At 55.6% G+C, this 13,785-nt stretch overlaps 1 protein-coding gene and 1 long non-coding RNA gene across 6 annotated transcripts in view; both read left to right on the plus strand.

Annotated features, from left to right (window-relative positions):
• G3BP2 (G3BP stress granule assembly factor 2) overlaps window positions 1-3,501 on the plus strand; it is a 29,827-nt gene extending 26,326 nt beyond the window's left edge. For both annotated transcript variants that reach the window (XM_064450758.1, XM_064450759.1), the window contains one exon: window positions 560-3,501. In XM_064450758.1, the coding sequence (XP_064306828.1) occupies window positions 560-832 (273 nt within the window). In that variant the 3' untranslated portion in view covers window positions 833-3,501. The remainder of the gene's footprint in view (window positions 1-559) is intronic.
• A 3,816-nt stretch (window positions 3,502-7,317) lies between these two features.
• LOC135313213 (uncharacterized) lies at window positions 7,318-11,198 on the plus strand. 4 transcript variants are annotated; one of them, XR_010372850.1, is made up of 4 exons: window positions 7,318-7,386; window positions 8,297-8,531; window positions 9,056-9,225; window positions 10,472-11,198. It is a non-coding gene; the product is annotated as an uncharacterized LOC135313213 (long non-coding RNA). The 4 variants fall into 4 exon arrangements; XR_010372851.1 differs by lacking the exon at window positions 7,318-7,386 and adding an exon at window positions 8,045-8,062; XR_010372849.1 differs by lacking the exon at window positions 7,318-7,386 and adding an exon at window positions 8,078-8,204.
• The last annotated feature ends 2,587 nt before the right edge of the window (window positions 11,199-13,785 follow it).

Raw genomic sequence — 13,785 nt, forward strand, 5'->3', positions numbered from 1 at the left:
TCAGGTGTTTTTACCTCTGCACGTAGGCGCCACATGGAGCTCAGCACTTACTTTTAGAGATCCTTTTAAGCTGAAAGTTGAGGACGTAACCCTTTGAACAGCATCGCATGGATCTCTGAATTCTGCGACCTGGGGCTGAGGAAAAAGAGCAAGGTTATTTGTGGTTGTGACTTGAGGAATTTGAGAGGAGAAAGCAGCAGTTGCCATTTCTAGTGTGTGGGGGCGAGACCTGGTAGAGGAATTCTTCAGGAACTTTAGCCCTGAAGTGAAAAGGCTAAAAGCAGCAGCGAAGAGGCTAAAGACAACCCTGCCCTTACTTCAGAAAGACATTTTCATACCTTGCATGCCACGTGAATTTTAAAATGTTGTTCCATTTCCCGCAGACCTCTAGGGCTAAGGTTGTGTGCTGCAGGGAGCCGTTAACGGCTCATTTTTGTCTTTCGCATGCAAGTGAAGGTAGGCTGAGGCAGGCGGCCAATGCAGTGTTTTCATATGCCTTGTATAAATGGACCTTGTGAAATGGTGACTAACGTGTGCCTTGAAAACTTTTCCCTATAAGCCTATAATGTTCCGGGGTGAGGTGCGCTTGAACGTAGAAGAGAAAAAAACAAGAGCCGCTCGTGAAAGAGAGACCCGAGGTGGAGGCGACGATCGTAGGGATATTCGTCGCAATGATAGAGGCCCCGGGGGTCCCCGTGGAATAGTGGGTGGTGGCATGATGCGAGACCGTGACGGAAGAGGACCCCCTCCGAGAGGTGGCATGGCACAGAAACTCGGCTCTGGACGAGGAACCGGGCAAATGGAAGGCCGTTTCACTGGACAGCGTCGCTGAAGTCTCCACTGTGGGCAGACAGTCTTGGCAGTGGTACATTATCCATCGTGTTTGCATTCTTGTTAATTTTTTTTGGCTTTGGAATGTGACACAGCCCTTCTGATCATTTCTTTGATGTGAAAGCATCCTTTGGTTTCCAGTTTAAATTGAGGTGGACATTCTTTCCCCAGTTTCACAACAGGAGTCACACTGTTAATTTATAAATGTAGACTTGGAGAATTGAGGACTGAAAAAAAAAAAAAAGAAAAAAGAAAAAAAAAGAAAAAAAAAGACCGGTTAACTATCTGCAACAAAAGTGAACTAAAGGACATGCCCAATAGAATTCAGGTCCTTTTGGTCACAAACCCTCTGCTGCACATTTTGTGTAAGTGTTACTGTTTCTGCTTATTACTGTCGGAAACACAAATAGTGCAATCTGTCCAATTGGAGAAGCTTGCCTTTTTTTTTTCCTTCTTAGAACACTCGGCTCCAAACAAACTCGTGTTTACGCACTCATCAAAATGCACTAATGGGTACTCTGAACTCATATTGACATCTGCAGGAGGCATCGGAGGAAAAAAAAGCCTTCATCCTCTTATTCAGACAGAATAGCTTGTGAAACGATGCGGGCATCTGATCTGCTTGCTGTGACCAACATATGTACACACACAAACCTTAATAAGACTACGAGTTTATTCCAGAAGGAATCCATTTAGCTGTAAAGTAAACAGAACCCAGAGTTTCAAAGTCGTAGCCCTGAGTACGCGACAAGTTTGATAGCTCATGTCAGATTTTTCTATCTGCCCCTCTTCAGTACAGGGATGGCTGCTCAACACACTCCTTCCTCTTTCCCCTTCGATAAGCATTGTACAGTGAAATTTGTCTTGACTGTATTTGAGTTCTCTGGTAATGTAATAAGCATGATGGTGCCTTCTATGAATACATCATTCCAGTCTTGCTGGTGATTTTGTACAGTATAGTGTATGATCTACTGTGCTGCAAAGCCAGTCGGCTGCAAAGCATTTAAAGGAAATCATTGAAAACTGTATAAAAAAAATTGCAGTATCTTTCAAACAGTAAACGTTGCTAAAATTATCATCCACCTTGCTCTTGAATTAACAAGTTCGCCTGTTCTTTTGCAGAGGGGGTGAAGGGAGGAAGAAGGCATCCGAGTAGTCTCCAGGTTGTCTCTTCTCTTTAATCAAAGTTAAAGAAAACGGGGTTGAAATCTCCCTTGGGCATGAATGTCAGAAGTCAGTCAGGAACGGTGAACGCTTTTGGCCAGCTCGTGATCGGTAGAACTGAGCATCCTTTGTGAGGGTGAGCTTATCGAACGAGGATACTGCAATTTTCAGAGAACAAAGCAGCAGCTCTTAAGTCTTTGCATTTTCCAGTTGCGCTTTTTAAAAAACTCTTACTCATTTTGCACATAACTCTCGGCTGAAGTTGACGCTTATGTGGCTCCGGACTGAAGGACAGAAAGGAGACGTCCTCTGCCTCAGCTCGGCTGGCGGGCTTTCCCAGTGGAGAGGTCCGTTTCTGGATGACGTTCTGGAGCGCATTCCCGTAAGCTGCAGCTGCAGCAGAGAGTCCAGTTCAGCTCGATGCCGGGGCGTGCAGCAAGCGCCCGGCTCCGAGTGTCAGGAGTAACAGAGGGGGTGTGTCTGTGTGTGCGTCCGTGTGAAAGTGTGACCACTTAAAGCTGCTTCTGAGCATGGAAGACCTCAAATAAAATAACTGCAATTCCAAGCAAAAGCAGATAGGGCATCAGAGCAGTCTGTCTCTGGGTTATGCAATCATCTGCTGTTTCGAGTAAGTTGGAAAATTTTGCACATACTTTTCTGATACGTTAGGCAAAGTGAAGTGGCATCTGTCTGTTTTCTCCCAGACTCGAGGTCTTCTGTGTTGGATGGTAAGTCTTGCACTATTTTCATACCCCTTTTTTTCCGGGGCACGTTTCTTCCGGTTGCCATTTCCATATTTCAGTTTTCCATTGAAGGTCTTGCATTTTCAGCTGTTACCTGGAAATCTGTAGTACTTGAACTGCTCGCCACACGACACCACTACTTAGGTTTGAAGCCTTCGGACAAATTGCTGTCATCGGTTAGCAGTTTGCCACCGGTGTGTTTTGTGTAGCCTTCCCCCCCCACCCCCTTTTGTCGTGCTGTGGTGTTTCGCCGCCACCAAATCCATTTGTGTGGCAAATGGCACTGGGAATAATCTCGACAACAAAACACGGAGTATTAAAAAGAGCTACTGAGCCATTCTGCTTTCTGGCTTGCTTCTTGTTTAAGTGACACGAACAACCGTTGGAACATCATCCCGAGAAGTTTACATGGTGATAGCTCACCTGCCGTACTGTGGACTCTTACATGTTCTCGACCCTCTCGATAGTAAATGTACCTCTTAGAGCAAAGGAAGGGATTCACTGACCATTACTGTTAGTTGCTGATTTGTGGATGGTGGGAGTATTTTGTCATTACGGTTCTATTTCAACAAACTTGGCTGACCATCTTGGCTTTAGTAGGTATACAAGACAGTGGATTACCATCTTTATTGCTGTAACGTGTCAAGCATTATATGCTAGTAGATTCTAGTTTAATTGTTGCAGGTGGAAAGTATTTTTACTTTTAAGTTTCCATTCTGAATGTGTTTTGACTAAACATACCAATAAACTACTGATGTCTGCAGCATTTATCCATGTCCCTAATTCTCGTGAATGCAGGTCGCTGTAGAGCACTCTCATCCCTTGCTATCCAGAAGACGCTTTTTTAAGAACATTGTTGCTGGCTTGTCAGGCGGCGGCGGGAAGCCGTGGTGACGCAGCGTCACGTACTTCAGGTGAAGTGTTTGACTTGAGGAGAGTCGATAAGCTCTGGTTTGCCGTGGCTGTATAAACTCTTCTCCTGGGACGCTGGCGTAAGAAGGCGCAAGGGTCAGAAACCCTGCCAGTGCCACTGCGAACCCGTGCCTGGTCGCCTCGTGGTTTGCCAGGGGTCCTGGCTTGGGTCGCCGGGCCTCCAGAGCTGAAAGGCAAGGAAGTCGGACATGGCCTGTTCACGTTGCAGGTGGCCGGCAAGGCGTTGCCCTCGGCGCGGCTCGGCCCCCTCGGTTTGGCGGCTCCTCTGGCCATGGGGTGCACGTGGGCCAGGGAGGACACGAGCTCCTCTCAGTTGTGTCCCAGGTGGGATTCCTCCGGGCCATGGGGGCCGCGGCGTCTGGCTTCAGGGGTACGGCTTGAGCGGACGCTGCGATGGTGCTGGGAGGAGCGTGAGCTGACAAATCCGGAGTTGCTTGCTCTCCATTTCAGTGTCGCTTACTCTTGATACTGTGGAACTGATTGTCGTGCTGCACGGTAATCGGGTCTTTCCCTTCTTGTGTCTGGTGGCATTGCCAGTGCCAGCATTTACCCAAAAAGGTTGGGAGAAGGGTTATTCTTAGGCTGCTTGTAGATAAATTGCATCTCTGCAGAGCTGGCTTGCTCTGGGCGAAGTTCCTGGTAGCTGCACTCTGGTGCATCTTGAAGTCCCCTGCAGAGTGTGTGTCTTGGCTGTAATATTTTCTGCTAAGTGACAGCTGGGAAGCGTCTGGGAAGTTGCATGGTTGTGTGAGTTGAAATACTGGAATGAAAAAACGAGATCCTGTAAAAGAACCTGAAGCCCAAGTCACGAAAACCTCCTGTGGGGAGCAGCCTCGACAGCCATGAGATCTGCTGGAGCCAAAGGTCCCCGAAGAAACGTGATATCCCCCCCCGCCATGCTGTCCCCTGAGGGCCTGCAGCATCAGAGCTTCCTATCGCTTTATGAGATAACTAGGAGTTTGCAGGGCTCCACAGTTTATGTGGGGCTGGGGAGGAGGGGAGGAAACGGCAGAGATAACGGTATCTGAAACCGAACAAGGTCAGCCAGGACCTAGTTTTACTTGGGCCGTGAAGTCTTACGTATTTAAAGTTCTTCAAAAGCACATTTTAACAGCACGTGAGCTGATGTTTAGGCTTCGTGAATGACTGTGCCTATGATCAGCATGTATGGTTTTTTTCTTCTTATCTGGCTGAAATGGAGCAAGGTGACAGTAAACCCATGTGCATACCGTAGTGCTAGCTGGGGGCAGCTGAAGGGTGGCCTCGCGGGTTCCTTTGGCGGCAACTGCGTGCCGACACAGCCCACACTAAGGTGCCATTATATGTTTATGTTTTTGTGGACGTGGTTTTAGGAAGGCCTTTGCAGCCACAGCGGCTGCTGGGGCTTTGCCTTTCATGTGGAGAGGCACAGCTCGGAAAAGTGGATTTATTGAACGTGATGGAAGAAGAGAGCAGGCTGCCTGATAGTCCTTGGCAAAGCTCCTCCGGGTGTCCCTGCTTAAAGTTTGGCCTCTTGCAAGGGGAAGAAAACCAGCCGGAGACGTGAGTGTACCTTTTGCTCAGGTTCTGAGTGGTGCCTCCTGGGCTTGAGCCGAAATGAGACTCTCAGTAATGGCGCCTCTGAGGCTGGCTCTGCAGCACTTGCTGTTCCCGCTGACAAGTGGGAAGGGCGTCAAGCTGTGTGTGTGTGTGTACGTGTACGCTCTGTGAACTACTCTCTGGGTGTTTGTGTACTCAGTGTGTGTGTGTGTGTACTCTGTCATATGTGTGTGCACTGGGTGTGTTTGTGCACTGGGTGTTTGTACTCTGTGTGTGCGCTCTGTGCACTCTACTGTGTGGTTGTTCACTCTGCGTGTACTCTGTGTGTGTAGTGTCTGTGTGTACTCTGTACGTGTACTCTGCGCACTCTGTGCACTCTGCGTGCACTCTGTGTGTGCGTGTACTGTGTGGCTGTACTCTGGGGTGCACGCACTCTGTGTTCTTGTGTACTCTCTGTGTGTCCTCTGTACTCTGTGTTTGCCTGCGCTCTGACTGTGTGCACTCCGTGTGCGTGCACGCTGTTTGTGTGTGTACTCTGTGTGCGTGTGTAATGTGTGTGCGTGGCTGTACTCTGCGTGCTCTGCGTGCACGCACACCGTGTGGGTGTGTTTGTGTACTCTGCGTGTGCGCTCTGTGTGTACTCGGGGGGGCGGGGTGTACTGCGTGCATGTGCACTCTGTGTGTGCAGGAGTACTCTGTGCACTCTTTTGGTATACTCTGTGTATTTTTGTGGGTGTATTCTGTACTGTGCAGACTGTGTGTGCGCTCTGTTTTTACTCTTTGTGTGTACCGCAGTGTGTACTTTGTATGGGTGTACTGCATGTGTACTCTGTGAGTGTGCCCTCTCTGTGTGTACTCTGTGAGTGTGTCCTCTGCACTCTGTGTTTGTCTGTACTCTCTGTGTGTGTGCACCCTCTGCGTTTGTGTACTCTGTATTCTTCTGTGTGTGTACTCAGTGCTGTGGTGTGTACTCTGGGTGTAGTGTGTTTATGCTCTCAGCGTGTAGTCTTTGTGCGCACTCTGTGTGTGTTTACTCAGTACTCTGTGTGTGTACTCTCTGTGTACTCTGTGTGTGCACTTTGTGAGTACTCTGTGGGTGTGCGCTCTGAGTTTGGACTCTGTGTGGGTGTACTGTGGGTGTGCGTACACTCTGTTTGTGTGTATGTGCACTCTGTACCTGTGCTCACTGTGTGTGTGTACGGCGTGTGTACACGCCATGTTGGGGTGTGTGTGTACTCTGTGTGTGTGTGCGCACTGTGTACTGTGTGTGTACTCTGTGGGTGTATTCTTGTGTGGGTGTACTCAGGGTGTACTCGGGGTGTGTACGTGCACTCTGTGTGTCTATGTACTCTGTGTGTACTCTGCACTCACTCTGTGTCTGTACTGGGTGTGGGTGTACTCTGTGTGTGTGCACACTCTGTGTGTGTGTGCTGTGGGTGTACTCTGTGCTCTCCGTGTGTGTGTACATCTACTCTGTATGTGTGTGTACTGAGTGTCTGTGCACACCGTGTGTGTATCTTTGTCTACTCTGTGTGTATTTTTGCATGTGTATGAATTGAAGTTGTGAGCAGCTTTTGCAGATGCTGACACGACGCTCTTCTAGGCTGCCTTATATCAGTGAAGTTTAATTGCAGACCTTTTCGTGACCTTGAAATCCTTGAGTCCCCTGAGGGGGGCGGGACGGGCATTAACCACAGAGGCGGTAAAACAAGTTATGAGCTACTCGTGGGTTTCGTGCCCCCGGTGAGACCTTACCCACCCTGCTGGGCCCTGCAGCATTCTGGAGGTGCAGCTGCTGCAGTCCTGCTCCGGGCAACGTGTTGTCACCGGTTTGTCCCGGTGGGCGGAGTACACAAAGGGGCAGGAGCTGTTGTGTCAGCGCTCGGCCCCTGGGACCGGGCAGGGCCGGGGGAGTCGGTGGCGCTGCCAGGGCTGCACAGGAGCGAGGGGGCAAGTCGTGGGGGACTGTTCGGGATGTGGAGTAGGTGATGAGTGGGGTGACCCCGCCGGACCCAGTCCCGTCCCCCAGTGGACTCCTCTCCGCCGCAGAGAAGACACCAGAGGCTGCGCGGGAGGCCCCTTTGCAGCAGGCGACAGCTCTGCCACGGGCAGCGGGTTCCCTATAGCAAGTGCGGGCGCGGGTGGATCGCAGCCCAGCCCAGCCCCCGCCCCCCAGGTCGGTCCCCTGCCGCAGGGGTGCCCGTTACCGCGGCGGGGGAAGGGAGCTGGGGTCGTTTCTATCCGCCTGGAACAAGTGCCAAACACGGACGCTCCTGGTGGTGGGCGGGGACGCGTGCGGCCTGGTGGCAGCGGGCAGGGCCCCGCTGGGGCGGTGGGGGAGGCTGCCGTGTCGCGAGACAGGGGCCCGGGCGCGGGCTCGGGCATCCTCTCGGCGGGGCCTGGGCCGCGCCGCGGGGAGATGCGACTCGCCGGGCGCCTGACGGTGGCCGTGGGCGCGGCCCCGGCGCCAGCGGCAGGGGCGGAGCGCTGCAGCGCCGCCCGCAGCCAGCAGGGGGCGCTGGGAGACGAGGGCGCCCGAAGCGTCCGGTGGTGCGCTCTGACCGCCAGGGGGCGCCGCCACGGGGAGGGGGCGGAACCGGCACCTGCGGTACCGCGTGCCGCCCGCCAGGGGGCGCGGCCGCGCCAGGGGCGCGTTGTGCCGCGGTGCCTCCGCTAGGGGGCGCCGTCACGGCGGGGGGCGCGCGCTGTTCCCAGCTCCGAGCATGACCGCCAGGGGTCGCTGCCGTGATGCGTGGCGGCCGCCAGAGGGCGCTACTCTCGGAGCGGCGCGCGCGGCGTGCGGCGGGGCCGAAGGGGGTCGTGGGCCCCCCCCCGCCCCCGGGCTGTGCCCGGTGAGCGCCGGGGCGGGGGCCCTCGGGGGCGGGGCTGCGGGGCTGGGGCGGGGTAACCGCCGCCAGGCTCGGGGCGGGCGGGGACTGCGGCCATCAGGCGCCTGCGGGGGACAGAGCGGCCTGTAGGCGGCCGGGCCCAGCGGTGAGTACGGGCGCTCCCCACGCGTGGGGGTACCTCAGCCGGCGGCTCTCGGGCTGGGCTGGGTTTTTCCAAGCCTGTTTCTGTTTGCCTAGAGCATCTCGGGAGAAGCTGCGCAGAGGGCTGCCAGCCCGGGCCTCGGTGAGGACCGGCCCCCCTGCCGCACCCATAATTGGGAGAACCTGGGAGAAGGCTACCTTATTATTGCCCTCTCCAAGCGAGCATGACGGAGGGCTGAGCCTCGCTACCGGGCGGCCTCGCCTGCGCAGTCCCGCCCCGCGCCCACCACAGGGAACCGGAGCCGCTGCGGGAGCACCGGGAGAGCGGCAGGTCGGGCTGGGAAGAGGCTGGGGGCGGGCGAGGAGCTGGCGGGGGGCCTGCAGCCGGGGCAAAGGGGAAGGAAGGAGGCTAAGTCTCTACTCTAGCCCGGTGCCCCGCCCGGCCAGGGGGAGCCTCCCGAGGAAGGCCTGAGGGTTCCCCTTTGCCCAGAAAGCTGCAGCTACCGGGCGTTTAGGAGTGCAGGCCTGGCCCCTACTGCAGGGAAAAGGACGGGTTTGCTGCCTGCAGGGAGCTAACGTGGGAGGAGCGAGGGAATCCCAGTTGCTGGCAACAGCTTCTGTGTAGCCGCGGTTGGGTATGGCTGGGTGAGCAGAGTGGGGTGTCCTGGGTGGGTCCTCCAACAGCCCCGGGGTCTCGGGGAGGGGCATTCCCACCGGGCACCAGGGCAAACTAGGAGGCACACTGCCTCTTGGTTGGCTGTGGTGTGGGCTGGAGCTCTTGCTCGAGCAAGACCTTGGTCCTCCCGGCTGCGATGCTGCAGCTGCTTCTCCTTGTGACAAGATTTTATTTTTCAGCGCAGGGGAGTAGCCGAGTAGCAGACAGGCTCAGGGTGAGCCGGGGCAAGGAGCATGGCCCCCACATGGGCCATGCCAGGGGACACCGACACAGGAAGATGAGCCTGGGTGAGGAGCAGAGCCCCAACACAGGCAGCGCTGGGGGACACCAACATGGGAGGAAATGTCTGGTGAGTGCTCTGAAATGGGTGGGCGGTTTCTGGTGCTGGTCTTGTCGCGGGGTGGTTTGGGACTGCAGCAGGGTCAGGGTTAGGTTGGGGCTGCACCTTGTATCTCTGTCGTGCCTGGCTATTGCTTGGGAGGAAAACATTTCTGCTTGTGGCTTCTGGCTGTGTTGTGTGTCCCGCTGCAGAGCAGTTTGGGGCTGTGCCCCATGGTGCGGGGGGAGGTGAGGGAAGCTCTGGAGCCAGAGCTGCCCCAGGGCGGTGTCTCCCCACACTGCCTGTGACTCTGCAGCCTGCACACAGCAAGTGTTAGCACTGGTGTGGCTCTGGCCGGGCTGGGGACTGTTTGTCTACATATAATCCCTATTCACATAAACCGTTGACCAAGTCTGAGACTAAGATTGGACCTAGCCGCACCTAGACTTCTTTCTGAAAGGAGTTTAGAAAGCAAGGGGGTCTATTCTGAACCTCGTGACTCAACGGGAGGGTCCTCCTTATCACCTGCATCCACGATCCCTCTGAAACAGAGGTATGGAGTCACCATCCCTGGAGGTGTTCAAAAACCATCTAGACGTGGCACTTCAGGGCATGGTTTAGGAGACATGGTGGTGTTGGGTTGGCAGTTGGACTTGATGATCCTGGAGATCTTTTGCAACCTTAATGATTCTATGACAGCCCCATCCTGTTCCCCTGTGGGGCTCCTGGTTGTTCTGGGTCCCTCCTGAAACCCACTTGGTTTGGTTCAGCTTTATTTGATGTTTAGCAGTGGGCTCACCTCAGCTCAACTGTATTTGTTGTTTAGCACTTTGGTTGGTTCAGTTTTAGTTGATGTTTAGCACTGGGTTTGGTAATGATGTTTAGCAGAGGCCAAGTACATCCTGTGGCTGCCCCGGTCCTGCTCCTGGGCAGGGTCAGGGTGAGGGTGGTGGCCGGAGGGGCGAGTGCTGTGCCAGGCTGAGCACTGGATGGGAACAGCCCATCCTTGGCCCCAGGGTTACTCGGTGTTTTGTGCCTGAAATGCTCTTTTCTGAGCACAGGTTTTCAGAAAGGTGTGTGTTCTCACCTGCCCTTCTGGGGAGGAATGTGTTGTTTCAGGCGGAGGGCCAAGCTCTCCCCTCCCTCTCATGCATGTGTGGTGCTGGGCAGCCTCTGCTGAAAGCAAGGGGCAGGTGGGAGGGGGACAAGCAACTCCCATGGGTTGTGCAGTGCACCCCAGGAGTGCTGACTAACTGGTTTTGCTCCCTTTTTGCAGGTACGGAGGAGACACTGATGCCACCTTGCCTGTGTCCACCTGCCCCGAAGATCCGGGGGGACCCCACCTCACTGCTGCCCTTCGGAATGGGAGTGGGAGAGACCCTCTGTGCAGAGAGAGGCATTTGGCATGTATTTAATCCCTGATGGAAGAGGCAGGCTCCCTGCTGCGATCAGGCCTGCCTGTGCCTGATGCTGGGCAGCCTGCCTTGTGCCAGCTCCCGCTGCGAGATGTTCCTGCTAATAGTCACTCCTTCCTGTTACTGGTGCAGGTAAGCACCTTACCAGAGGCTACACGTTCGCCAGTTCTATGGTGCTGAGAGTGCAGCCCTCGCACACGGATGTCACAGCTCCAGCTAATGGACACTCCAGCTGTATTCCAGTTTTGGATAAGAGATGCTCCTGCTGACAGACTCTCCAGTGTTTCACTGACCGGGGCTTTGAAGCGCAGAACACCTTCGCTTCCTGCTCATTGTTTCAAGTAATTTCAGTTCTACCTCTTGGACTCCGCAGTTTGTTGAAGTGATGATTCCTCTTCTTACCTGCTCTGGCTTAAAATATACTATTGCTTTTTGCATGCCAATTCAACTTTCAGCAAGTTTGGCTTTTTGCAAAGTTGTAAATAAATCACTGTCATAATGGTACGTTGTTTAAATATGGAGTAATAACTATCCTTAAGCATACCTTGAATAAAGAGGAAAAAAAAGGCCTGAAAAGTGCTGTTTCGCCCAGAGACTATCTCATGCGTTTAATTTTGCCTGGTGCATGCCGGCGTCCCTAAGTTTGGGGAGCAACGCGACCGGGCCCCCACCTCCGGTGAGGGCCCACGCACCTGCCCTCCCACACACGCACCCCCCCCCCCCACTCCAACCCCCACCTTCCCCTGCCTCCCACCCAACACTCCCTCCCCCTCTGCCTCCCACCCACCTGCCCCCCAACATTCCCACCCCACCCTCACACCCAAAGCTCCCACCCACCCAAAGCTCCCACCTCCCAAAGGCTCACTTTTGGGTACTGAAAACAGTGATCTAAACCTCTGTTTCCAACTCCCAAAAACAGAGCACTTAATATCATCTCTGAGTCCCAGAAACACAGGACTTAAGCTGCATTTTCATGCCCTGAAAATGCATGACTTAGTCTCTTTCTGAGCTTCAGAAATCTAGGGCTTTGCAAACCCAGACTCCATTTTCAATACATGAAAATGTAGTACTTAACCTCTCTTTTTAGTCCCAACACCCTAGGACTTATACTCCATTTTATCGTACTGAAAATAGATGACTTGTAGTCCATTTCTACACCCCAAAGCCAACCCCCTGAGCCTGCTTCCAAGACCCCAAAACAGAGCACTTAGTCTCCATTATGCAGGTTGAAACCCAGCACTGAATTTCTGTTTTGTGACCCCCCATGTGTGATGTGATGGGGGGAGGGGTGTAACCCACCCACAGCCCAGGGGCCCCACCTCTGACTTTAGGGAATGCTTGGGCACTGGGTTAGAGGCACCCACCCTACAGGGGGTCCTCTGTAGGGCAACAGCAGCAGATGTAGGGTATCACTTTATTCAGTTTTATTTCACCAGCACACCAGCCCCAGGTCATAGCCTCTGCAGCCTGCCCACCCCATCCCCCCACACACTAAGTCTTGCCCAGGCACACCAGAAGCACAGCCTCGCCCAGCAAAAAAGGCTCCTTTCACAGGCACTCCCTCCAGGGAGAACCTTCCCCCACAACGAAAACGTCCTGAAAAAGCTTACCCCCCCCCATAAAAAAAAACAACCCTCCACTAAGAACCTTGCCCCCACCTGCCCTGCAAGAAAAAAATAACCCTCCAAGAAAAGCTTTGTACCCTTCCCCCACCCCACCCCACCCCCCCCCCAAGAAAAAATAACCCTCCAGGAAAAGCCTTATACCCAAGAAAAAAAAAATAACCCTCCAGGCAAAGCCTTATACCACCCCCGCCAAGAAAAAAACCCTCCACGGAGAGCCTTGCCCCCCCCCCCAAAAAAAAATATACTCCTGCAGTGACACCCTTGCCGCCTCCCCAAAAAAATATGCAACACAAACCCAAAAAGTAACCCTCCAGGGAGAACGTCTCACCCTACACCCCCAGGTCCCCTCCAGCAATCCCCGACGGCAGCAGTCGAGGGCCTTCCCCGCATCCGCGGGCACCAGGACCCGCCCGGCGCCGTAGGAGCCCACTGGGCCCCCGCCAGACCCAGGCAGCCGCGGGTGGGATGACAGGGCTGCCCTCGCTCCTCCCGTGCCTGGCAGCGCCCGGCCCGGGGCCGCCTCTGTGCCCACCGGCCTAGGGAACGCAGAGCCCAGCCTGCCCGCGGCAGCTCCATCCCGGCAACGCGCCGGGCCCTGCAAGCCCTCACCTCCTCCGGCGGGGCTCCCCGCCCCCAACCCCGCCACCTCCAGAGCGGAGACGCGCAGAGCACACAAAAACACCCGACCGCGCCGGCTGCTGCGGCTTTTCTGGCCGCGCGCAAGCGCCTCCGCCCCGCCCCGCCCCGCCCCGGTCCCGGCCCCGCCCCGGCGCCTGCCCCGCCCCGCCCCGGTCCCGGCCCCGCCCCGGCACCCGCCCCGCCCCGCGCGGTACCTGCCCCGCCCCTCCCGGCCCTGGCCCGGCAGCCGCCCCCGCGCCCACCCAACGCGGGTCGCTGCCCGCGGCCGGGTCCTGCCCCCCGGGAAAGGTGGGAGCCGCGCTCCCGCCGCGCACCGCCCGAGCCCCTCGATGCGGCTGGGCTGTCGCCGCTGCCGGCTGCCCGGCGTCCCACCCCGGGAAGGGGGCAGCCCAGAGCCCCACCACCTCACCCCCGCCAGTGCACACCCCTTTCGGCGGCCGAAGAGAAGGGTCCCGCCATCCCGGCGCGTCAACCTCCTCCTCCTCGGCTCTGTCTCGGTCAGGGCACAGCCAGCCTTGCGGGGAGCCGGGGGCCTCTGGTGGCAGCCCCGCCCCTGTGTCCTCAAACAGCCGCAGCCGCTGCCCACCACCGCATGTGCGCAACACCACCTCCAGCGGCTCAGTGGAACGCCTTGGTGGGGGGAACAAAGCGCAATAAGTCATTGGTTAAGTGTGTCGAGCAAGACTGGCACTCACACTTTGTAAGGCCAGAAATTACCCGAGCAAAGCCTCCCCGCTGCAACCCGGAGCGAGGGAGCCTGAGCACAGAACATCTGGGGACACAGGGGTGGTCCTCAGCGTGTAAAGGCCTGAAACGGGGAACCCCTGGACACCTGCACTGCAGAAACTGCAACAGAAACCAAAGCAATCTCAAGCTAACCATAACAAAACAAGAAATACAACCAAACAGAC

This window comes from Phalacrocorax carbo, chromosome 4 (assembly GCF_963921805.1).
Source record: "Phalacrocorax carbo chromosome 4, bPhaCar2.1, whole genome shotgun sequence".
Taxonomy (NCBI): domain Eukaryota; kingdom Metazoa; phylum Chordata; class Aves; order Suliformes; family Phalacrocoracidae; genus Phalacrocorax; species Phalacrocorax carbo.